This window comes from Myotis myotis, unplaced genomic scaffold (genome assembly GCF_014108235.1).
Source record: "Myotis myotis isolate mMyoMyo1 unplaced genomic scaffold, mMyoMyo1.p scaffold_m19_p_8, whole genome shotgun sequence".
NCBI lineage: Eukaryota > Metazoa > Chordata > Mammalia > Chiroptera > Vespertilionidae > Myotis > Myotis myotis.
In genome coordinates this window covers 9927460-9945727 of record NW_023416390.1, presented here as the reverse complement: position 1 = coordinate 9945727, position 18268 = coordinate 9927460, and the positions used below count along the sequence as shown (strand labels likewise).

At 41.4% G+C, this 18268-nt stretch overlaps 1 protein-coding gene across 19 annotated transcripts in view; it reads left to right on the top strand.

Annotated features, from left to right (window-relative positions):
* The window catches only part of ALS2 (alsin Rho guanine nucleotide exchange factor ALS2), a 64009-nt gene that overhangs the window by 2299 nt on the left and 43442 nt on the right, over window positions 1–18268 (top strand). For 18 of the 19 annotated variants that reach the window (XR_004969165.1, XR_004969168.1, XR_004969167.1 and 15 more), the window contains exons 2-4: window positions 13151–13229; window positions 13910–14064; window positions 16246–17177. Coding sequence is in view for 16 of the 19 variants with exons in the window: in XM_036318804.1 (XP_036174697.1) it covers window positions 13210–13229; window positions 13910–14064; window positions 16246–17177 (1107 nt within the window). In the remaining 3 variants the exon portion in view is untranslated. The remainder of the gene's footprint in view (window positions 1–13150; window positions 13230–13909; window positions 14065–16245; window positions 17178–18268) is intronic. The other variant, XM_036318801.1, reaches the window with a different exon arrangement.

Genomic DNA, 18268 nt, shown 5'->3' with positions numbered 1-18268 from the left:
TTCTTTATTGATGATCAAACAATTCAGTCATCAGTAATAAGAGAGTAGTAGATTTTATAGGGTATCAGTCCTTAAGAAAATGAATGGTAACGCCCTAACCGGTTTGGCTCAGTGTATAGAGCGTCAGCCTGCAGACTGAAGGGTCCCAGGTTCAATTCTGGTCAAGGGCATGTACCTTGGTTGCGGGCACACCCTCAGTAGGGGGCGTGCAGGAGGCAGCTGACCAATGTTTCTCTCTCATCGATGTTTCTAACTCTATCCCTCTCCCTTCCTCTCTGTAAAAAATCAATAAAATATATTTTTAAAAAAAGAAAATGAATGGTAACCACAAATAAAGTAGCAATAAACTATGATTTGGAGCTGTTTAGTATTGCATTTATTTTCCTATCCTCATCACCTGTTTATATATGTATGTTTATATATGTAATAGTGGTGTCTTTACATTGTTTTGTGTTTGTTTGTTTTTAATCCTCACCCTAGGATATGTTTGTTGATTTTTAGAGAGAGAGGAAGGGAGAGAAAGAGAGAGAGAGAAAACTTCAATGCGCCCTGACTGGGGATTGAACCCGCCTGCAACCTTTTGGTGTATGGGATGATGCTCCGACCAGATGAGCCATGCCAGCCAGGGGTAGAGTTCATTTTTTTATTGTAGAGTTCTTTTGTGAAAAAAAAAAAAAGGATAATTCTCTCATCTCCTATGGGGCTGTTTGTGAATTATGCTTAGAGAGAAGATCAGCTTTAGTCTCATTAATTCCACAAATTGATCATCTCATGTTTCCCTTAATGATCACATTATTTAATTTTTTTTTTCTGAATCATCATACAGTTCACATGACCTCTATATTAGGAAGGTAGTAGTTATGATACAGTTATAATAACCTGGTTATTATTTAACAGGAAAGGAAGGAGTAAAGGGAAGACCAGATAATATAGGCATGCCATTTATACAGCTTTGACAATTTAACACTCTAAGTCTTGATTGATGGGGGAAGGGATTGGACAAAGGCAGTTTAGATACATGCCCAATAAGGTCTGAGTGATATGGGAAGGTGCTTACCTGTCTGTCAATCATACCTGGGAACAGGTAAATTGGCCAGAATAGGTGTGGCCCCTGCAAGGCGGGGGACAGTGAAACCTGAATATTTAAACTTCTGAACAAAGGGAATTCTCTCTTGGCGCTTGGCTCTTGGTTCTCTCTCTCCTGTGCTAGGCTCCTGGCTCTCCCGTGGTAGGGGTTGCTCTCCAGCATTCGTCCATGTGACACTACTGGACCTCCCGCTGCACCTGTTTCAGGACTGGGTTAAGGGACATGGGCCTTTGCAACCCGAGAAACATAATTCCAGGCCAATAAAAGCCATTGTCCTCCCAGGCGAGTCTTAGAAACGTCTTTTTCTACAGATGTATTGCAAGAGCCAGCCCACTCTCACCAGTGATGGGGAAATTGGAGCCACTAACTTCTCTGGTAACAGTTAGACCTAACATTGGCATCTGGGTGAACTTTCATTCCTCAACCTGATTGAGCCAAAATGTTAACTAAACTTGGGGCAATTGCCCAAATAACATGTAGCAAAGATGATTATAGCAGCTCATAAAATGGCAATAAAGTAGAACAATTCAGCTGTACTTCAGTAGGGAAATGTATAAACTGTGGTTTATTTATACAATGGAATACTATCCCCTAGTAAAAATGAATGAACTAGATCTATGTTCATCAACATGAATACATCTCATGTACATAATATTGAGTGAAAAAAAGCAAGTTGGCAAAGGATATATACAGGCCATATATAAGAGTTTAGCATCCCTGATTGCACCAAAAACTGTCTCATGTACAAAGAGAAAGAGACTGTTCTTTCCTGGGTTGTCTAACATTTGTGAAGTGATATGAAATATAAGTGATTTTGTTGTTAGAAAATACATTAGCAAATTATGTATGTTTCTACTAGGAGATGTCACTTTCCTTTTCTCTCTGATACTGACTTTTACTACAAGCTCTAGAAATCTTCTGTATCATTTGGAAGTCTGTGGCTTGAAACTTAAGATCAAGGGCTGTCTTCCACTGAGTACTCAGCTTGTACCTGGTGGTTGCTATGGGTACAGGAGTATACTGATGAGTAAGTCATAGTTTCTGACCTTTAGGAGTTTATAATATATTTTGAAAATCAATGGCTTACTTAGTAAGTGCATTATCTCATTAATAACAGCATTGTAAATAACAAGTACTTTTAGGCCAGACTTTGTTGAATGCATAAATTTACTGAATCCCTGAACTCTGGGTCAGGATTTAAGGGGCTGGTCGGCTCCCACTGCATCAGTTAAGGCTGAGAGGGCTGGAATTCAGAGAGGCCTTGACCTTTGGTAGTGGTTGGTTTGTCAAGATGTCACTGCAAGATGTGTGTTGCTTGACCTTCAGTAGTGTTGTGATGGCTTCCGTGGCAGGATATTCAGGAAGTAGCAGTTGGTGTTTAGATTAGTTGTAAGTCAGGTGTTTGAATCCAAAGTTGCCTTAATCTATGTGTAAACATATTTTTGTGTAAAAGCAAACATTTATTAAGCATGTACCATGTGTAGAGTACCATAGTGTCTTAAATTGTTGTTTACCAAACTCACAGTATAAACTCTACATTGCAATGAAATGTAGTCATATTTTAAAAATAGACTGTAAGTGCCTGCATGAAATCTGTAGTAGTTTTATATTGGGTTTACTCTGTGTCAAAATTCTTTTCAGGGTATTCTAATACAGTTTGCTTCTCTATTATTTTTATTGTCTTTCTTAATGTCTTGTTATTCTAAACACTAATATCATTACATTTATAACTACAATTATTGCTTTATTTTACTATTTTAATCAGTACACCTATTTTAAACCAGTTAGTGACAGGAGAAGAAGACAGGAAGGGCCCAACTTTGCTAGTGTAAGTTAGCTTTCTGTATGTTGAGGGTACTGTCTGCTTTACATAGTCATTCTTCTAGTGAGAAAGACAGAACACACCAGTACGTAAACTCCTTATCAGCGGGAACTTGTTTATTTATAGGCCTAGTCTGTCTACAGTTATTTATTGAGTACCTGTTACATATCAGGACTGCGTTAAGCAGCTGGGATATAGTAGAGAATAAGATATTATTGGCTCCCATGGCAGTTTTAGAACCTAGAACATAATAGGTGCAAGAAATGCACGTGGTTTTAGTTGTTGAAATTTAAGCATTTGAAAGTTAGTATATTTATGACTTACAAATTTACCTTTCACTGCACTATTAAGGCAAAAGGACTTTATCTGCAGAATAAAGACTCCTACATGATTTAATTTTCTCTGTGCATTTGGGATAATAGTCTACTGACACATTTCTGTTCTCATTTAAAAATTATTTATATTCTGCCTCGTTCCTAAAAATATTAAGGCACTTTACAAAAATGTGTAAATATGGCAAGATAAAATAAGCAATGAATGGAGCCCAGAGTGAGATTAGGACACATATCAACGTACTGTGAAGTCCTAGTCACTTACATCATATGGGACTATATCCTCCCACCACAAAATCTGTGATCCTGCCTATATCTTTACCTGTGGTTTCCTTCCTTTTTAAAATGTAGACCCTTCCTTTTGTGAAAGATCAACCCACCACACATGTTCCTACTTCACTTTGTCCAGGACTTGGTTCTGCCCTCTCTCCTTATCTCCCTTGCATTCTAGGATCAATGCCTTTGTCCTGCAAACGTATTTGACCATCTCCCCCAACACACAAAAACACACCCTTGCTCTTCACATTTCTCTCCAGCTACCGCTCCATTTCTCTGTTTGCCATTTTAACAACATTTTTCAAAAGAATCAGTTGCATGAACTTTGATCTCATATCCTTACCTGCCATGTACAGGCATCCTCCTCCAGTCTGGCTTTCAGTCCCCTCCTGTACTGCTCAAACCGTGGCCATCTCAGCACGATGCCTGTGCTGGCACGTCCAGTGGGCCCTTTTCAGTTATCCTGGGAGAGCCCAGCTGCGTTGACCTAATTGACCAGTCCTTCCTGCTGGAAACGCCCTCTGCTTCACTTCTGTGCCCACACAGACTCATGTTTTTTCTTTCCCTCAGAGCACTCCTCACCTCAGTCATTTTTGCTTGTTCCTCATCCTCCCCAGCCCTGGTGCAAGAGCTCCTTACAGCTTGACCTCTGCCTTTCCTTTCTCTGAATGCACACTCCAATGATATTACCCACTGTCTTGATTTCAAATATTATTCATATGCCTTCCCAAGTTTGTATATGTAAGCTGAAACCTTTTTTTGAACTCCATACACATATATTCATCTGCTCACTTGATACGTGCTTTTGGATTTCCCACAGGCATTTTAAACTTAACAGAAACAACTTTATCTTACCAGAAGCTTATCTTCCACCTCAGATTTCTCTCTCTTTACTCTTCCCCATTTCAGTAAACGACATCACCAACATACAGTTGTTCAAGGCAGAACCTAGAGATAATAGTTGATACCTCCTTCTCTTCTATCACCCACCAATGTCTAAAACATAATCAAGCCTTACTTGCCCTTCTCCCTCCTTCCCCTTCCTCCTCTTCTCTCCACCCTCTAGTCCCCCTCCCCCTCTTTCTTCTTCAGGAGCACCCTTCAACATTTCATAATCCTGGTTTGGTGGTGATGAACTCCTTTAGCTTTTTCTTGTCTGTGAAGCTCTTTTTCTGACCTTCAATTCTAAATGTTAGCTTTGCAGGGTAATCTTGGTTGTAGGCCCTTGCTATTCATCCCTTTGAATATTTCTTACTACTCCCTTCTGGCCTGCAAAGTTCCTGTTGAGAAATCAGCTGACAGTCATATGGGTGCTCCCTTGTAGGTAACTAACTGTTTTTCTCTTGCTGCTTTTAATATTTTCTCTGTCTTTTGCCCTTCGCATTTTAATTATGATGTGTCTTGGTGTGGTCCTCTTTGGCTTTATCTTGTTTGGGGTTCTCTGCACTTCCTGGACTTGTAAGTCAATTTCTTTCACCAGGTAGGGGAAGTTTTCTGTCATTATTTCTTCAAATAGATTTTCACTATCTTGCTCTCTCTCTTCTCCTTCTGGCACCCCCATGATGTGAATGTTGGTACACATTAAGTTATCCCAGAGGCTCTTTACACTATCTTCATATTTTTGGGTTCTTTTTTCTTTTTGCTCTTCTGATTGGGTGTTTTTGCTTTCTCATATTCCAAATTGCTGATTTGATTCTCTCGCTTCTGGTACTCCATTGTTTATTCCCTGTAAATTATTCTTTATTTCAGTTAGTGTATCCTTTATTTCTGACTGGTTCTTTTTTTTTTTTTTTTTTTATAAATATATTTTATTGATTTTTTACAGAGAGGAATGGAGAGGGATAGAGAGTTAGAAACATCGATGAGAGAGAAACATCGTATCAGCTGCCTCCTGCACACCCCCTACTTGGGATGTGCCCGCAAACAAGGTACATGCCCTTGACCAGAATCGAACCCAGGACCCTTCAGTCCGCAGGCCGACACTCTATCCACTGAGCCAAACCGGTCAGGGCCTGACTGGTTCTTTTTCATGTCTTTGATGTTCTCAGTAAGATCCTTGAGCATCCGTAGAACCATTGTTATGAACTTTCTATCTAATAGTTTGCTTGCTTCCATTTCATTTAGTTCTTTTTTTGGAGATTTATCCTGTTCTTTCATTTGTGACATGTTTCTTTGTCTCCACATTTTGGCTGCTTCCCTGTGTTTGTTTCTATGTATTAGGTAGAGCTGCTATGTCTCCTGGAATTGGCCTTATGTAGTAGGTGTCCTGTAGGGCCCAGTGGCTTAGCCTCCCCAGTCACCTAAGCTGGGCACTTTAAGTGTGCCGTGTGTGGGCTGTGTGCACTGTCTTGTTGTAGTTGAGCCTTGATTGCTGTTGGTGTCACTGGGAGGAATTGACCCCGAGGCCAGTTGGCTGTGAGTGCCAGCTGCAACTACAGCGGAAGAGCTGCTATGCAGGAGACACCCCTGTGGATCAGGACTTGCGTCAATGGGGCTTTGGTGCTCACTGAGTCTGCCCCTTGAGTGTGTCACTCATGGATGTGTAAATTGTAATCTGGCATGGTCTAAAGCCCAGGTGCACTGGCTCTGGGCCCTCCTATGAGTGCAAAGTCAGCCACTACCTGTGCCCTGCCTGGGGCCACTTTGTGATATAAGCTTCCCATAATACTTAGCTGCAATATTTCTTTTTAGTTATGCTTCCTTTGCAGTCTTTTCTCTTTTTCTCGTTGCTATATTTGAGTTTCAGGCAGACATTTCTTGGAAGTCAAACATTAAACACCATAAGACAAAATGAGATAGATCTGTAAAAACTGATACAGAAAGCTATCTATGAGTAGTATGTTAGGTAACTTTCTGTTGCTACTGTAACAAATTGCTACACACTTAGTGGCTTGAAATAACACAGTTATTATCTTACATCTCTTTAGGTTAAAGTTCGGCAAGTCTCTCAGGGCTGAAATCCAGGTGTCAGCAGGGCTGCATTCTTTTTTTTTTTTTTTTAAATTAAATCTTTATTGTTCAGATTATTACATTAGTACTCTTTTTTCCCACCATAACTCCCCTCCTTCCAGTTCCCACCCCACCCTCCGCCCTCACTCCCCACCCACTGTCCTCATCCATAGGTGCATGATTATTGTCCAATCTCTTCCCGAATCCCCCTCACCCCTTCCTCTCCCCCCCCAAGAATAGTCAGTCCATTCCCTTTCTATGTCCCTGATTCTATTACAATCACCAGTTCATACTGTTCATCAGATTATTTATTCACTTGCTATTTAGATTCACTTGTTGATAAGATGTGTATTTGTTGTTCATAATTTGTATCTTTACCTTTTTCTTCTTCTTCCTCTTCTTAAAGGATACCTTTCAGCATTTCATATAATACTGGTTTGATGGTGATGAACTCCTTTAGCTTTTTCTTATCTCTGAAGCTCTTTATCTGGCCTTCACTTCTGAATGATAGCTTTGCTGGATAAAGTAGTCTTGGTTGTAGGTTCTTGGTATTCATCACTTTGAATATTTCTTGCCACTCCCTTCTGGCCTGCAAAGTTTCTGTTGAGAAATCAGCTGACAGTCGTATGGGTACTCCCTTGTAGGTAACTGATTTTCTTTCTCTTGCTGCTTTTAGGATTCTCTCTTTGTCTTTTGCTCTTGGCATTTTAATTATGATGTGTCTTGGTGTGGTCCTCTTTGAATTCCTTTTGTTTGGGGTTCTCTGCAATTCCTGGACTTGTAAATCTATTTCTTTCACCAGGTAGGGGAAGTTTTCTGTCATTATTTCTTCAGAGAGGTTTTCAAAATCTTGCTCTCTCTCATCTTCTGGCACCCCTATAATTCGGATGTTGGTACGCTTGAAGCTGTCCCAGAGGCTCCTTACACTATCTTCGTATTTTTGGATTCTTTTTTCATTTTGCTTTTCTGGTTGGGTGTTTATTGCTTTTTCGTATTTCAAATCTTTGACTTGATTCTTGTGATCCTCTGGCCTGCTGTTGGGAGTCTGTATAACATTCTTTATTTCAGTCAGTGTATGCTTAATTTCTAGTTGGTCCTTTATCACAACATCGAGGGTTTCATTAGATTTCTTGAGGATCTCACTGCATTTGTCAGCAGTCTCACCAGTCTTCTTGAGGATCTCACTACATTTATCGTTGGTCTCACCAGTCTTTTCGAGGGCCTTATTAAATTTGTCGGTGGCTTCTAGACAGTTCTTTAAAGACCTTAAAAGTGTGGTTTTGGCCGAAACCGGTTTGGCTCAGTGGATAGAGCGTCGGCCTGCAGACTGAAAGGTCCCAGGTTCGATTCCGGTCAAGGGCATGTACCTTGGTTGCGGGCACATCCCCAGTAGGAGATGTGCAGGAGGCAGCTGATCGATGTTTCTCTCTCATCGATGTTTCTAACTCTCTATCTCTCTCCCTTCCTCTCTGTAAAAAATGAATAAAATATATTTTAAAAAAAAAAAAGTGTGATTTTGAACTCTATATCCAGCAGTTTGCTTTCCTCCGATTCTGTCCTTTGTGTCCTGTTTCTTTGTCTCAGCATTTTTTATGCTTCACTGTGTCGATAGAGTGCCTTTCTGTGCTAAGTGTCCCAATTACCTGAGGTAGACACTCTTGGTGCACCCCCTTGTGGGCTTTGTGCACGGTCTTGTTGTAATTAAGCCTTGATTGTTGTAGTTATCACTGTGAGGAATTGACCTCCAGGCCAATTGGCTGTGAGAATCAGCTGTGTCTGCAGTGGGAGAACTTCTGTGCTGGAGACACCCCTCTGGGGCTAGACTTGCTTCGATGGGACTTTGGTGCTCACTGAGTCTGCCCCCTGAGTGTGTCTATTATGGTTCCATGGAGCTGCAAACTGGATGGTCCCACTCTCAGGGCTGCATTCTTTTCTGGAGGCTCTAGGACAGTGGTTCTCAACCTTCCTAATGCCGCGACCCTTTAATACAGTTCCTCATGTTGTGGTGACCCCCAACCATAAAATTATTTTCTTTGCTACTACATAACTGTAATTTTGCTACTGTTATGAATCGTAATGTAAATATCTGATATGCAGGATGTATTTTCATTGTTACAAATTGAACATAATTAAAGCATAGTGATTAATCACAAAAACAATATGTAATTATATTTGTGCTTTCCGATGGTCTTAGGCAACCCCTGTGAAAGGGTCGTTCGACCCCCAAGGGGGTAGCGACCCACAGGTTGAGAACGGCTGCTCTAGGAGATGACCTCCTTCCTTGCCTTTTAGCTTCTAGAGGCCACTCACATTAGCTAATGTATCCCCCTCTCCCTGCCCAATCTTGAAAACCAGCTATGTAGTATCTCTCTCACCCTGCTTCCACCGTCACGTCTTTCTCTCTCTCCTTCTCCCTCCCTCTTCCACTTCTAAGGACTCTTACAATTACATCGGGTCTGCCCGGATACCAGATAGGCTCCCTATCTTAAAGTCAGCTGACTAGCAACCTTGATTTCCTTTTGCCAAGTAGCCTAACATATTCACAAGTTGTGGTTATAGGACAAGGGCATCTTTGGGACCATTATTGTGCCTACCGTGTGTAGTCAGGAATGAAAGAAAGTTGTAAAACAGTTTGTAGCTTTGTAATTCCCTTTGGATTTAAAAAAATGAGTGGTGGTGAGAAACCATATGGTGTAAAGTGAAATCCCCTTCTAAAAAACTCTATTTAAAAATAGAGCACTAAAAGAGAAGGTTGAGTGTTTTATTCACTTTATCAAAAGATTTTCAACATTCTGAATGTCAGGCAGTAGGACAAAATTCAATTTACATACAGTTAATTAGTTGTAAGTGTGCCCCTGTACTTCCACACCCTCCCAGCGGTTTCTGCTGGGTATGGTTTAACTTTAATCGAGGGAACATTACCTCTCTTTTTTTATGTATCTTTATTGTTGAAAATATTGCATATGTCCCCCTTTTCTCCCCATTGATCTCTTTTAACTTGCCTCCACCCCCCACCCCAGGCCTTCACCTCCCTATTGTCTGTGTCCGTGGGTTATTATGCAAATATGCATACAAGTTCTTTGGTTGATTTCTTCCCACCCACCCACCCATCTCCGCTTTCCCTCTGAGATTCCACAGTCGAACAGTTACTTCTTGATCTCTGATAGGTAAGCACAAGTTAGATCTGGCTTCAGAATTCCTCTGTACACCATGAACTGCACATTTTACTTAAAGTTAATTACTGTCACACATAAAACTGTCACATAAGGAGAAACCAAGATGGCGGCATAAACACTGGAAATTGCTGCCTCCTACAACCACTTCAAAATACCAACTAAAAGACAAAACGCACATTATCCAGAACCATAGGAAGGCTGGCTGAGTGGAAATTTTACAACTAGAAGGAAAGAGAAAAGCACACTGAAACTCAGAGGAGGTGCAGAAGTAAAGTACAGAGGTACGGAGACGCAGGCGGAAAGGGCTGGCAACTGAGGACGTGGTTGTCTTTTTCATTCAGGAGGGAGACACGCGCTCCTGCTCTGAACTCCAGTTCCGGGTGAGTCTCTGGGGACCCAAACTCATACGGGGAGAAACTGGACTGTCTGGCAGCGGGCAGAACTCGAGAGCAGCTTTCTCTCAGAGGTGCTTGTAGCGATTACCGCAGGACACTGAGACCCGGGACCTCTTAGGGCAGGATTGAGGAGCAGCCATAGCTGTTTGCTCCACCCTGTTGATTCTCTGAGACCCCGCCCCACCCAGGCTGCAGCAGAGGCTTTTGCATATAAATGCCCTGGCCCTTTGCAATCTAACATTACCTAACAAATTGCAGCTGGGTCAGAGAGACCCAGAACATCCAAAAGAAGGCCCAAGGCCCCACAGCAGCTTGCATTGCTTCACAGCTGGACCTCATCTGGGCACCTCCAAATCCCAAACAAAGAAGAGGAATCTGCAGATCTCTCCGTAGCTCCTGCTGGGTAGCTTCAGGCAGAGGCGAAATTAGCACCTCCTTAGAGATCCAAGTGCCAGTGTACCCAGTGGTCAGAGTGGGACCATCCAGATAACAACTCCTCAGATCCATAAGGGACACACTCAGGGGGCAGACTCAGTGAGCACCAAAGCCCCACTGAAGCAAGTCTTGCCCCAGAAGGGTGTGTCCAGCACAGAAGTTCTCCCGCCGTAGGTAGACACAGCTGATTCTCACAGCCAATTGGCCTGGAGGTCAATTCCTCCCAGTGATACCCACTACAATCAAGGCTTAACTACAACAAGACTGTGCACACAGTCCACAAAGGGGTGCACCAAGAGTGTCCACCTCAGGTAATTGGGGAGGCTTAGCTACTGGGCCTATAGGTCACCTAGCACAGAAAGCCACTCTATCAACACAGGGAAGCAGCCAAAATGCGGAGACAAAGAAACAGGTCACAAATGACAAATGGAGGAAAGCAAACTACTGGATATAGAGTTCAAAACCACACTTACAAGGTTTTTCAAGAATTTTCTAGAAACCGCCAATAAATTTAGTGAGACCCTCAATAAATCTAGTGAGACCCTCAAGGATATGAAAAAGGACCAAATAGAAATTAAGCATACACTGACTGAAATAAAGAATATTATACAGAGATCCAACAGCAGACTAGAGGATCGCAAGAATCAAGTCAAAGATTTGAAATTCGAAGAAGTAAAAAACACCCAACTGGAAAAGCAAAATGAAAAAAGAATCCAAAAATATGAGGATAGTGTAAGGAGCCTCGGGGACAACTTCAAGCGAACCAACATCTGAATTATAGGGGTGCCAGAAGAAGAGAGAGAGCAAGATTTTGAAAACCTCTTTGAAGAAATAATGACAGAAAACTTCCCCTACCTGGTGACAGAAATAGACTTACAAGTCCAGGAAGCGCAGAGAACCCCAAACAAAAGAGGCCCACACCAAAACACATCATAATTAAAATGCCAAGGGCAAAAGACAAAGAGAATCTTAAAAGCAGCAAGAGAAAAACAGTTACCTACAAGAGAGTACCCATAAGATTGCCACCTGATTTCTCAACAGAAACTATGCAGGCCAGAAGGGAGTGGCAAGAAATATTCAAAGTGATGAATACCAAGAACCTGCAACCAAGATTACTTTATCCAGCAAAGCTATCATTCAGAATTGAAGGTCAGATAAAGAGCTTCACAGATAAGGAAAAGCTAAAGGAGTTCATCACCACCAAACCAATATTATATGAAATGCTGAAAGGTATTCTTTAAGAAGAGGAAGAAGAAGAAAAAGGTAAAGAGAAAAATTATGAACAAGTACACTTCTATCAACAAGTGAATCTAAAAATCAAGTGAATAAATAATCTGATGAACAGAATAAACTGGTGAATATAATAGAATCAGGGGCATAGGAAGGGAGTAGACTGACAGTTCTCGGGGGGAAAGGGGTGTGGAGGGTTCAGGAAGAGACTGGACAAAAATCATACACCTATGGATGAGGACAGTCGGGGGCGAGGGGTAAGGGCAGAGGGTGGGATGGGAACTGGGTGGAGGGGAGCTATGGGGGGGAAAAAGAGGAACAACTGTAATAATCTGAACAATAAAGATTTAGTTAAAAAAAAACTCACGTAATGATCATATCAAATTAATAGCATTTATTAAAATTATTCAGATATATCTTTTGTTCACATAGTACCCTTCATCCAAATTTGAATGATTCAAACTCTTTCTAAAATAAGCATTAGGTAGAGCGTAATTTCCTCCAGATATACAGATGGGAAACCATAAGAATTCACAGGCAACCTGGTATAAACAGATGGCTCTTACATCATTCCTGCTGGTAGGAGCTGTTTTAGAGTACAGTGACCAGGTTACATCTCTTTGCAGAAAAATCATAAATTTGGCCCCAGTATTTTTATGGTTCACACAAATAAAACCTTATTGCCTTTATTTTCATGAGTTTTGGTGTCCTTAAAAATGTGAATTTTTAGTTGAAACGCATTGAGTATTACTGTCTGCCTGTTTCTATTTCTCTCTCTTAAACATTAGGTTTCTGAACTGATGGGTCATGATATTTGTACCATAATTTTCATATAGCTCTTTTCTATTCAGTGGTTGATTTTAAAACATATTTTACTCTTCCCTTTGGATTATGGTTTTGAATTGAGGTTGATTTTAGGAAAACACTGCTAGTTCCAATAATTGAAAAACTTTCTATTTTAATAATGTAATTTTTGTGTCCATTACTGCAAAATGTAAATTAAAACTACTTGATACATTACTGAAGGGATTTTAGGAATTCTTACTTAATTGGTACTTAAATGTTCGTTTGTTCCAGAGACATTTAAAAAGTAACCTTAGTGTTTATGAAATGAACTTAACACATTGAGTTTTCAGATTGAACTACTTTCTTTACAATAAAACTCAAACCGAGTAAGTCTGTTGCCTTGACAAAGTACAGCCTAATTGCAGCTAGTCTTCCTTTGACATTACATTTTATAGTCAACAGGCATTTTATATGGGCAGGCTCAGTCTATAGTCCTCTTTGGCAGGCAAGATGTGAAATAGTTCAAATAGTTTCACTGCGTATTTATTGCCGAGTGAATGTGCACTTGTTACAGGGCTGCTTTTTTTTTTTTTAATCTGTGGGATAAAATTGCAAAGCATTCTTTCACTGCTCTTTTTGCTTACCTGTGCTCTGACATTTAGGTCTTTAGATGCTTTTGCAAAGAGGAAACGATTTGGTGATGGAGTGCTCCCACTGACCGATGGACTCAAAGAAGAGAAGGTAAAAAACCATTTCTTCTTTCTCTATCCTTGTAGGAAACCACAGAAAGCATGTCCACATATGTGTAGCTTCTTTTAACTTTAATTTTCTTGTTGGTAGTTATTAAGTAGGAATAGTGAATGACATGTGTGTTGATTGGTAGAGAAAGATATTGAAATAAAGCTGATTAGTGATAAGCTTTGTTGCTAGGTCCTTTAAATTTGGGTCTTAAATTTTTTAATAAATTCTAGAACTTAAATGCAGTGTGAAGTGAAATATGGATCCCTATTCCTTCTATCTTCCTCATCAAATACTTTGTTACCACATTACAAACAAAAATTTAAAAGAAAACTCCAACTTGGGGCATGTTATAACTTTAATACCTAAACAAGGAATTAATGTATCGAGAAGTTAAGATCTTGACATTTTATGCTACGAAATCATAAACCTTCAAAAAATAGCCCAGGTTTTGTTTGCTTCTTAGGTAGAGATAAAGTAATTTGTGGGTTTAGATTATTTTCCACACCTTTTATATAATTTGTTTTATCTCCACTTTTGTGCTAAAGCATAAAATAGGTGCTACTTAAATTATCTGACCCAGTCTCCTATGTGCTGGTAAAAGGTGCCAGTCCTATGACATACTAGTAAGATACAGCTCTGAGTTGCAGGAACATTTAAGTGATTTTTCTTCATGTGTGTAGCTCAACAAAGGCAGAAGGATCCAAAGAAAGAGGCCTGGTCCATGTCTGGCCAGCGGGATCCTGCTCTGTAACCCCAGAGAGATTGCCCGGCTGGGGAGAAAGGACTGTTCTTCAGGCGGCCCTGGGAGTGAAGCATGGAGTTCTTCTGACGGAAGGTATTGGAAAGAATGGCTTAGCCCAGCTGTGGACAAACTACGGCCCGCAGGCCGGATTCGGCCGTTTGAAATGAATAAAACTAAAAAAAAAAAGACCGTACCCTTTTATGTAATGATGTTTACTTTGAATTTATATTAGTTCACACAAACACTCCATCCATGCTTTTGTTCTGGCCTTCCGGTCCAGTTTAAGAACCCGTTGTGGCCCTCGAGTCAAAAAGTTTGCCCACCCCTGGCTTAGCCAATGGGAACTGAGAGTCTAGCGAATGTCTGAGTGTGGAAGAGCAGGAAGAGAGTTACTGGATGCCAGGTGTTTTTAATGAACTCTGCTGAAGCTTATATTCTTTTTGTTTTCAAAATATGTTTTTATTCCCTTTATCAGAAATTGGATTAATTCTTAAATTTAAGATATATACTTTATCAGAAATCAGATTAACTCTTATATATCTTTTTAAAATATATTTTTATTGATTTTAGAGAGGAAGGAAGAGGGAGAGAGAGATAGAAACATCAACGATGAGAGAATCATCGATCAGCTGCCTCCTGCATGCCCCACACTGGGGGATCAATCCCACAACCCATGCATGTGCCCTGATCAGGAGTTGAACCATGACCTCCTGGTTCATGGGTTGATGCTCAACCACTGGGCCATATTGGCAGGGCTAGCTAGTTCTTATATTTAAGATATACCATAACTGGAATAAAAGGGAGAATGATAGTTTTTCTTTCATTAATCTGACTTTTATTACAGGGATGTTTCAGCCTAGAACCCAGAAGGATAGAGGGAAAATTATTTTTCCTCCCCTATGGAACAATAGACTTTACCCTTTGCCCTATAGTTTAGATGTATAGTAAGCATACACCACCTAGGTTTGTATAAGTACACTCTATGACAGTGATGGCGAACCTATGACATGCGTGTCAGGTGACACGCAAACTCATTTTTTTGGTTGATTTTTCTTTGTTAAATGGCATTTCAATATATAAAATAAATATCAAAAATATAAATCTTTGTTTTACTATGGTTGCAAATATCAAAAAAATTTCTATATGTGACACAGCACCAGAGTAAGTTAGGGTTTTTCAAAATGCTGACACGCCAAGCTCAAAAGGTTCGCCATCATTACTCTATGATGTCCACACAGTGACTAAATCACTAACCAACACATTTATCAGAATGTATTCCTGTTGTTAAGCATCACACACTGTATATTATTTATATACTAGAGGCCCGGCGCATGAAAATTTGTGCACTGGAAGGGGGGGGGGCAGTCCCTCAGCCCAGCCTGTGCCCTCTCACGGTCCGGGAGCCCTCAGGGGATTTCTGACTGACCGGAGGCGACTTGGCAGGCTGATCAGGGGATGGAGCCGGCTGGCTAGTGGCTGGCCCTGGCCCTCCTGCCCCCAGTCGTCCCTCCGCTGCCGCTGGTCACTGCTGCCCTCTGATCGCTGTCCCTTCCCTCTGCCCACTGGCTCGCGCCTTGGCTGGCCTGGCGCCGCCTGCTCACCGGCCCCACCCCCTGCCAACGGGTTGTTCCACCGTTCGGTCGATTTGCATATTATGCTTTTATTATATAGGATAACATTTAAAAATTACACATCGTACAGCACACAACCTAAAGACAGCCACATCTTGTTAACACTGGTGCTTTCTGTACAACCTGGAGGTATAAAATTAATTTCTTAATTTTGGCCAAAATGAATCTAATGTTTTTATACCATTGCCTAAATTTTCTGCTGTTCTGACTTATTCAGTATTAGTGAATGTTGTAGATATTAACAAATGTGTCTTCTGCCTAACAAACTTTATGTTCTGCTTACTTTATCTTGTCATGATCATTCAGTCTTTGAACAGTGGGACTCTGCTTTTGTAATGGCCTGCGATGGTAGCCGTTGGTAGTGGATCAATGCTAGAGTTTGTAGGATGAGGCTGAAGGAAAGAGCAATACCCTTCATTTGAAGAAATACCCTGCAATTTGTTGAAATTCTCACTGTATTTCAGAATGTTAGAAGTTGTCATTCATTTAAAGATGAATACGTTTGGAATATTATACGCTTGAACCAAATCTCGACACTGTACTTTAGGAAAAAAAATCCTATTTTGTTAAATGAAGAGGGGATTAAAACTTTGCTGATAGAGGTCTAGTTAATTCACTACCCTCTCCCCTTTTTAACTTTCAGATGGGGCGGTGTACAGCTTCGGCACCCTTCCCTGGAGAAGTGCACCAGCAGAGACCTGTCCGAGCAGCCCCATTCTAGAACATGCCCTGGTTGGGCAATGTGTCGTTACTGTGGCAGCGGGGAGTTTCCACAGTGGAGCGGTGACAGAAAGCGGTGTCGTGTACATGTGGGGAGAGAACTCCGCTGGCCAGTGCGCCGTCGCCAACCAGCAGTGGGTTCCGGAGCCCAGTGCCGTCAGCATTGCTGACTCCGAGACCAGTCCTTCTTTAGCAGTCAGGATTTTGCAGTTGGCATGTGGCGAGGAGCACACACTGGCATTGTCGATAAGCAGAGAGATTTGGGCATGGGGTACCGGTTGTCAGTTGGGTCTCATGACCACTACCTTCCCAGTGACAAAGCCACAAAAGGTGGAGCATCTTGCTGGGCGTGTCGTGCTCCAGGTTGCCTGTGGTGCGTCCCACAGCTTAGCACTCGTGCAGTGCCCCCCTTCTCAGAAGCCAGTCCCAGAACGATGCAACCAGTGCAGCCAGCTATTGATGACTATGACTGACAAAGAAGACCACGTGATTATATCAGATAGTCATTGTTGCCCACTAGGTGTGACGTTGGCGGAATCCCAGGCAGAAAAACAGGCTAGCACTGCCATCAGCCCCTCCACGGAAACCCGGGACAGCCAGGGAGAAGTGTTTGAGAACACACATGTACAGCATGATCCGGCTGTAGCTAACAAACTGAATGTTGGAAATGTTCAGACCACCAGTGGCGATGCTGTTCCCCCACAACTGGACATCATAGGAACAACGGAAACATCTTCTGCTAGAAATATACCATCGGACCCTGATGCTCCGGCAGGGAATGAACACATGCAGAAACTGTCAGATCCCTCAAAGAGAGAGAACTCGGAGAACGGTGAAAAGCCAGTGCCATCTCAGGTACCTGCTAAATTTTATAATTGAAAGCTGCTACTGGAATTCAACCATCTTGAGTTTTTCTTTAGAAACTTGAAAATGTTTGGCTTGGTAGCACTTTTTAGTTTCTGAATTTGACTATAAATTATTTTCATAATGTAAGCCTAGATAAGGAAATACCTGGATTAACTCAAAATTACTCTTTATGTTCAAATTCTGGCCTTTTATGATGTTGAAAAATGTCATGCTGGGCTTGTTTTTTAAGTAGCAAAATTCCCTCCTTTTTTTTGTTTTTTTTCGTGGTACGTCTCTCTCCATGCCCCTTGGCTAAGGTACTGCATTTTGGTGGGCTCCTGAATAATTCAACAAAGATTCTGTTATATTCACAAAGATTCTATTATAGAACTGAGTTAGACCACCCGGCTCTAGCAGAGCCAAACACTAAACATGGAGAGTTGCAGTGTAGAATATTGGCTGTTTTATGATGAATGCTGCCATCTAGGAGAACAGGAAGCTAATACTCAAAAGCCCAAATTCCCCAGTGACATGTAGGGCAAAATTCCCCAGATTATATAGGGCAAAATGACAGGACACTGGGTTAGGGGGTTCGAGATCGTGCTGGGAACTGATTGAAGTGTGGTAAGGGCAGTAAATCATTTCTTCAGATCTTGAGTCCAGGTCTGAGGTCTCTTCTCTCTGGTCCCGTGGGAAAGCAGCCAGGGGGACATTCCACATTAGGGCTCAGAAGCCAAAGCATAACTTAGGTCAAGATGTTATCTTTAGCCTGCCAGAGTGGGTTAGGGCCTGCTGCCCCAGGGGCTGCTGATTATCCAGGGAAAGGCAAGGTCTCTAGAGAGAGAAAACTATGATTTCTAGAGCTAGGATTTAAAACTAAATTTAATCAAAGTAATAAAGACCCTTGGTTTCAATGCCTCTGACTAGCATTTAATTCGACAAATGCGTTGAATACTGACTACTTGTCCGGCACTGTGCTAGTTAACAGAAGTTACTTCCTTTAAGAAACTCAAAAGCCAATGTTAAAAATTTTGGTTTGGTTTTTAGTTCAGGATAAATTAAGGAATGTATATGGTACTCTTTGACCTTAAGGTAGCATA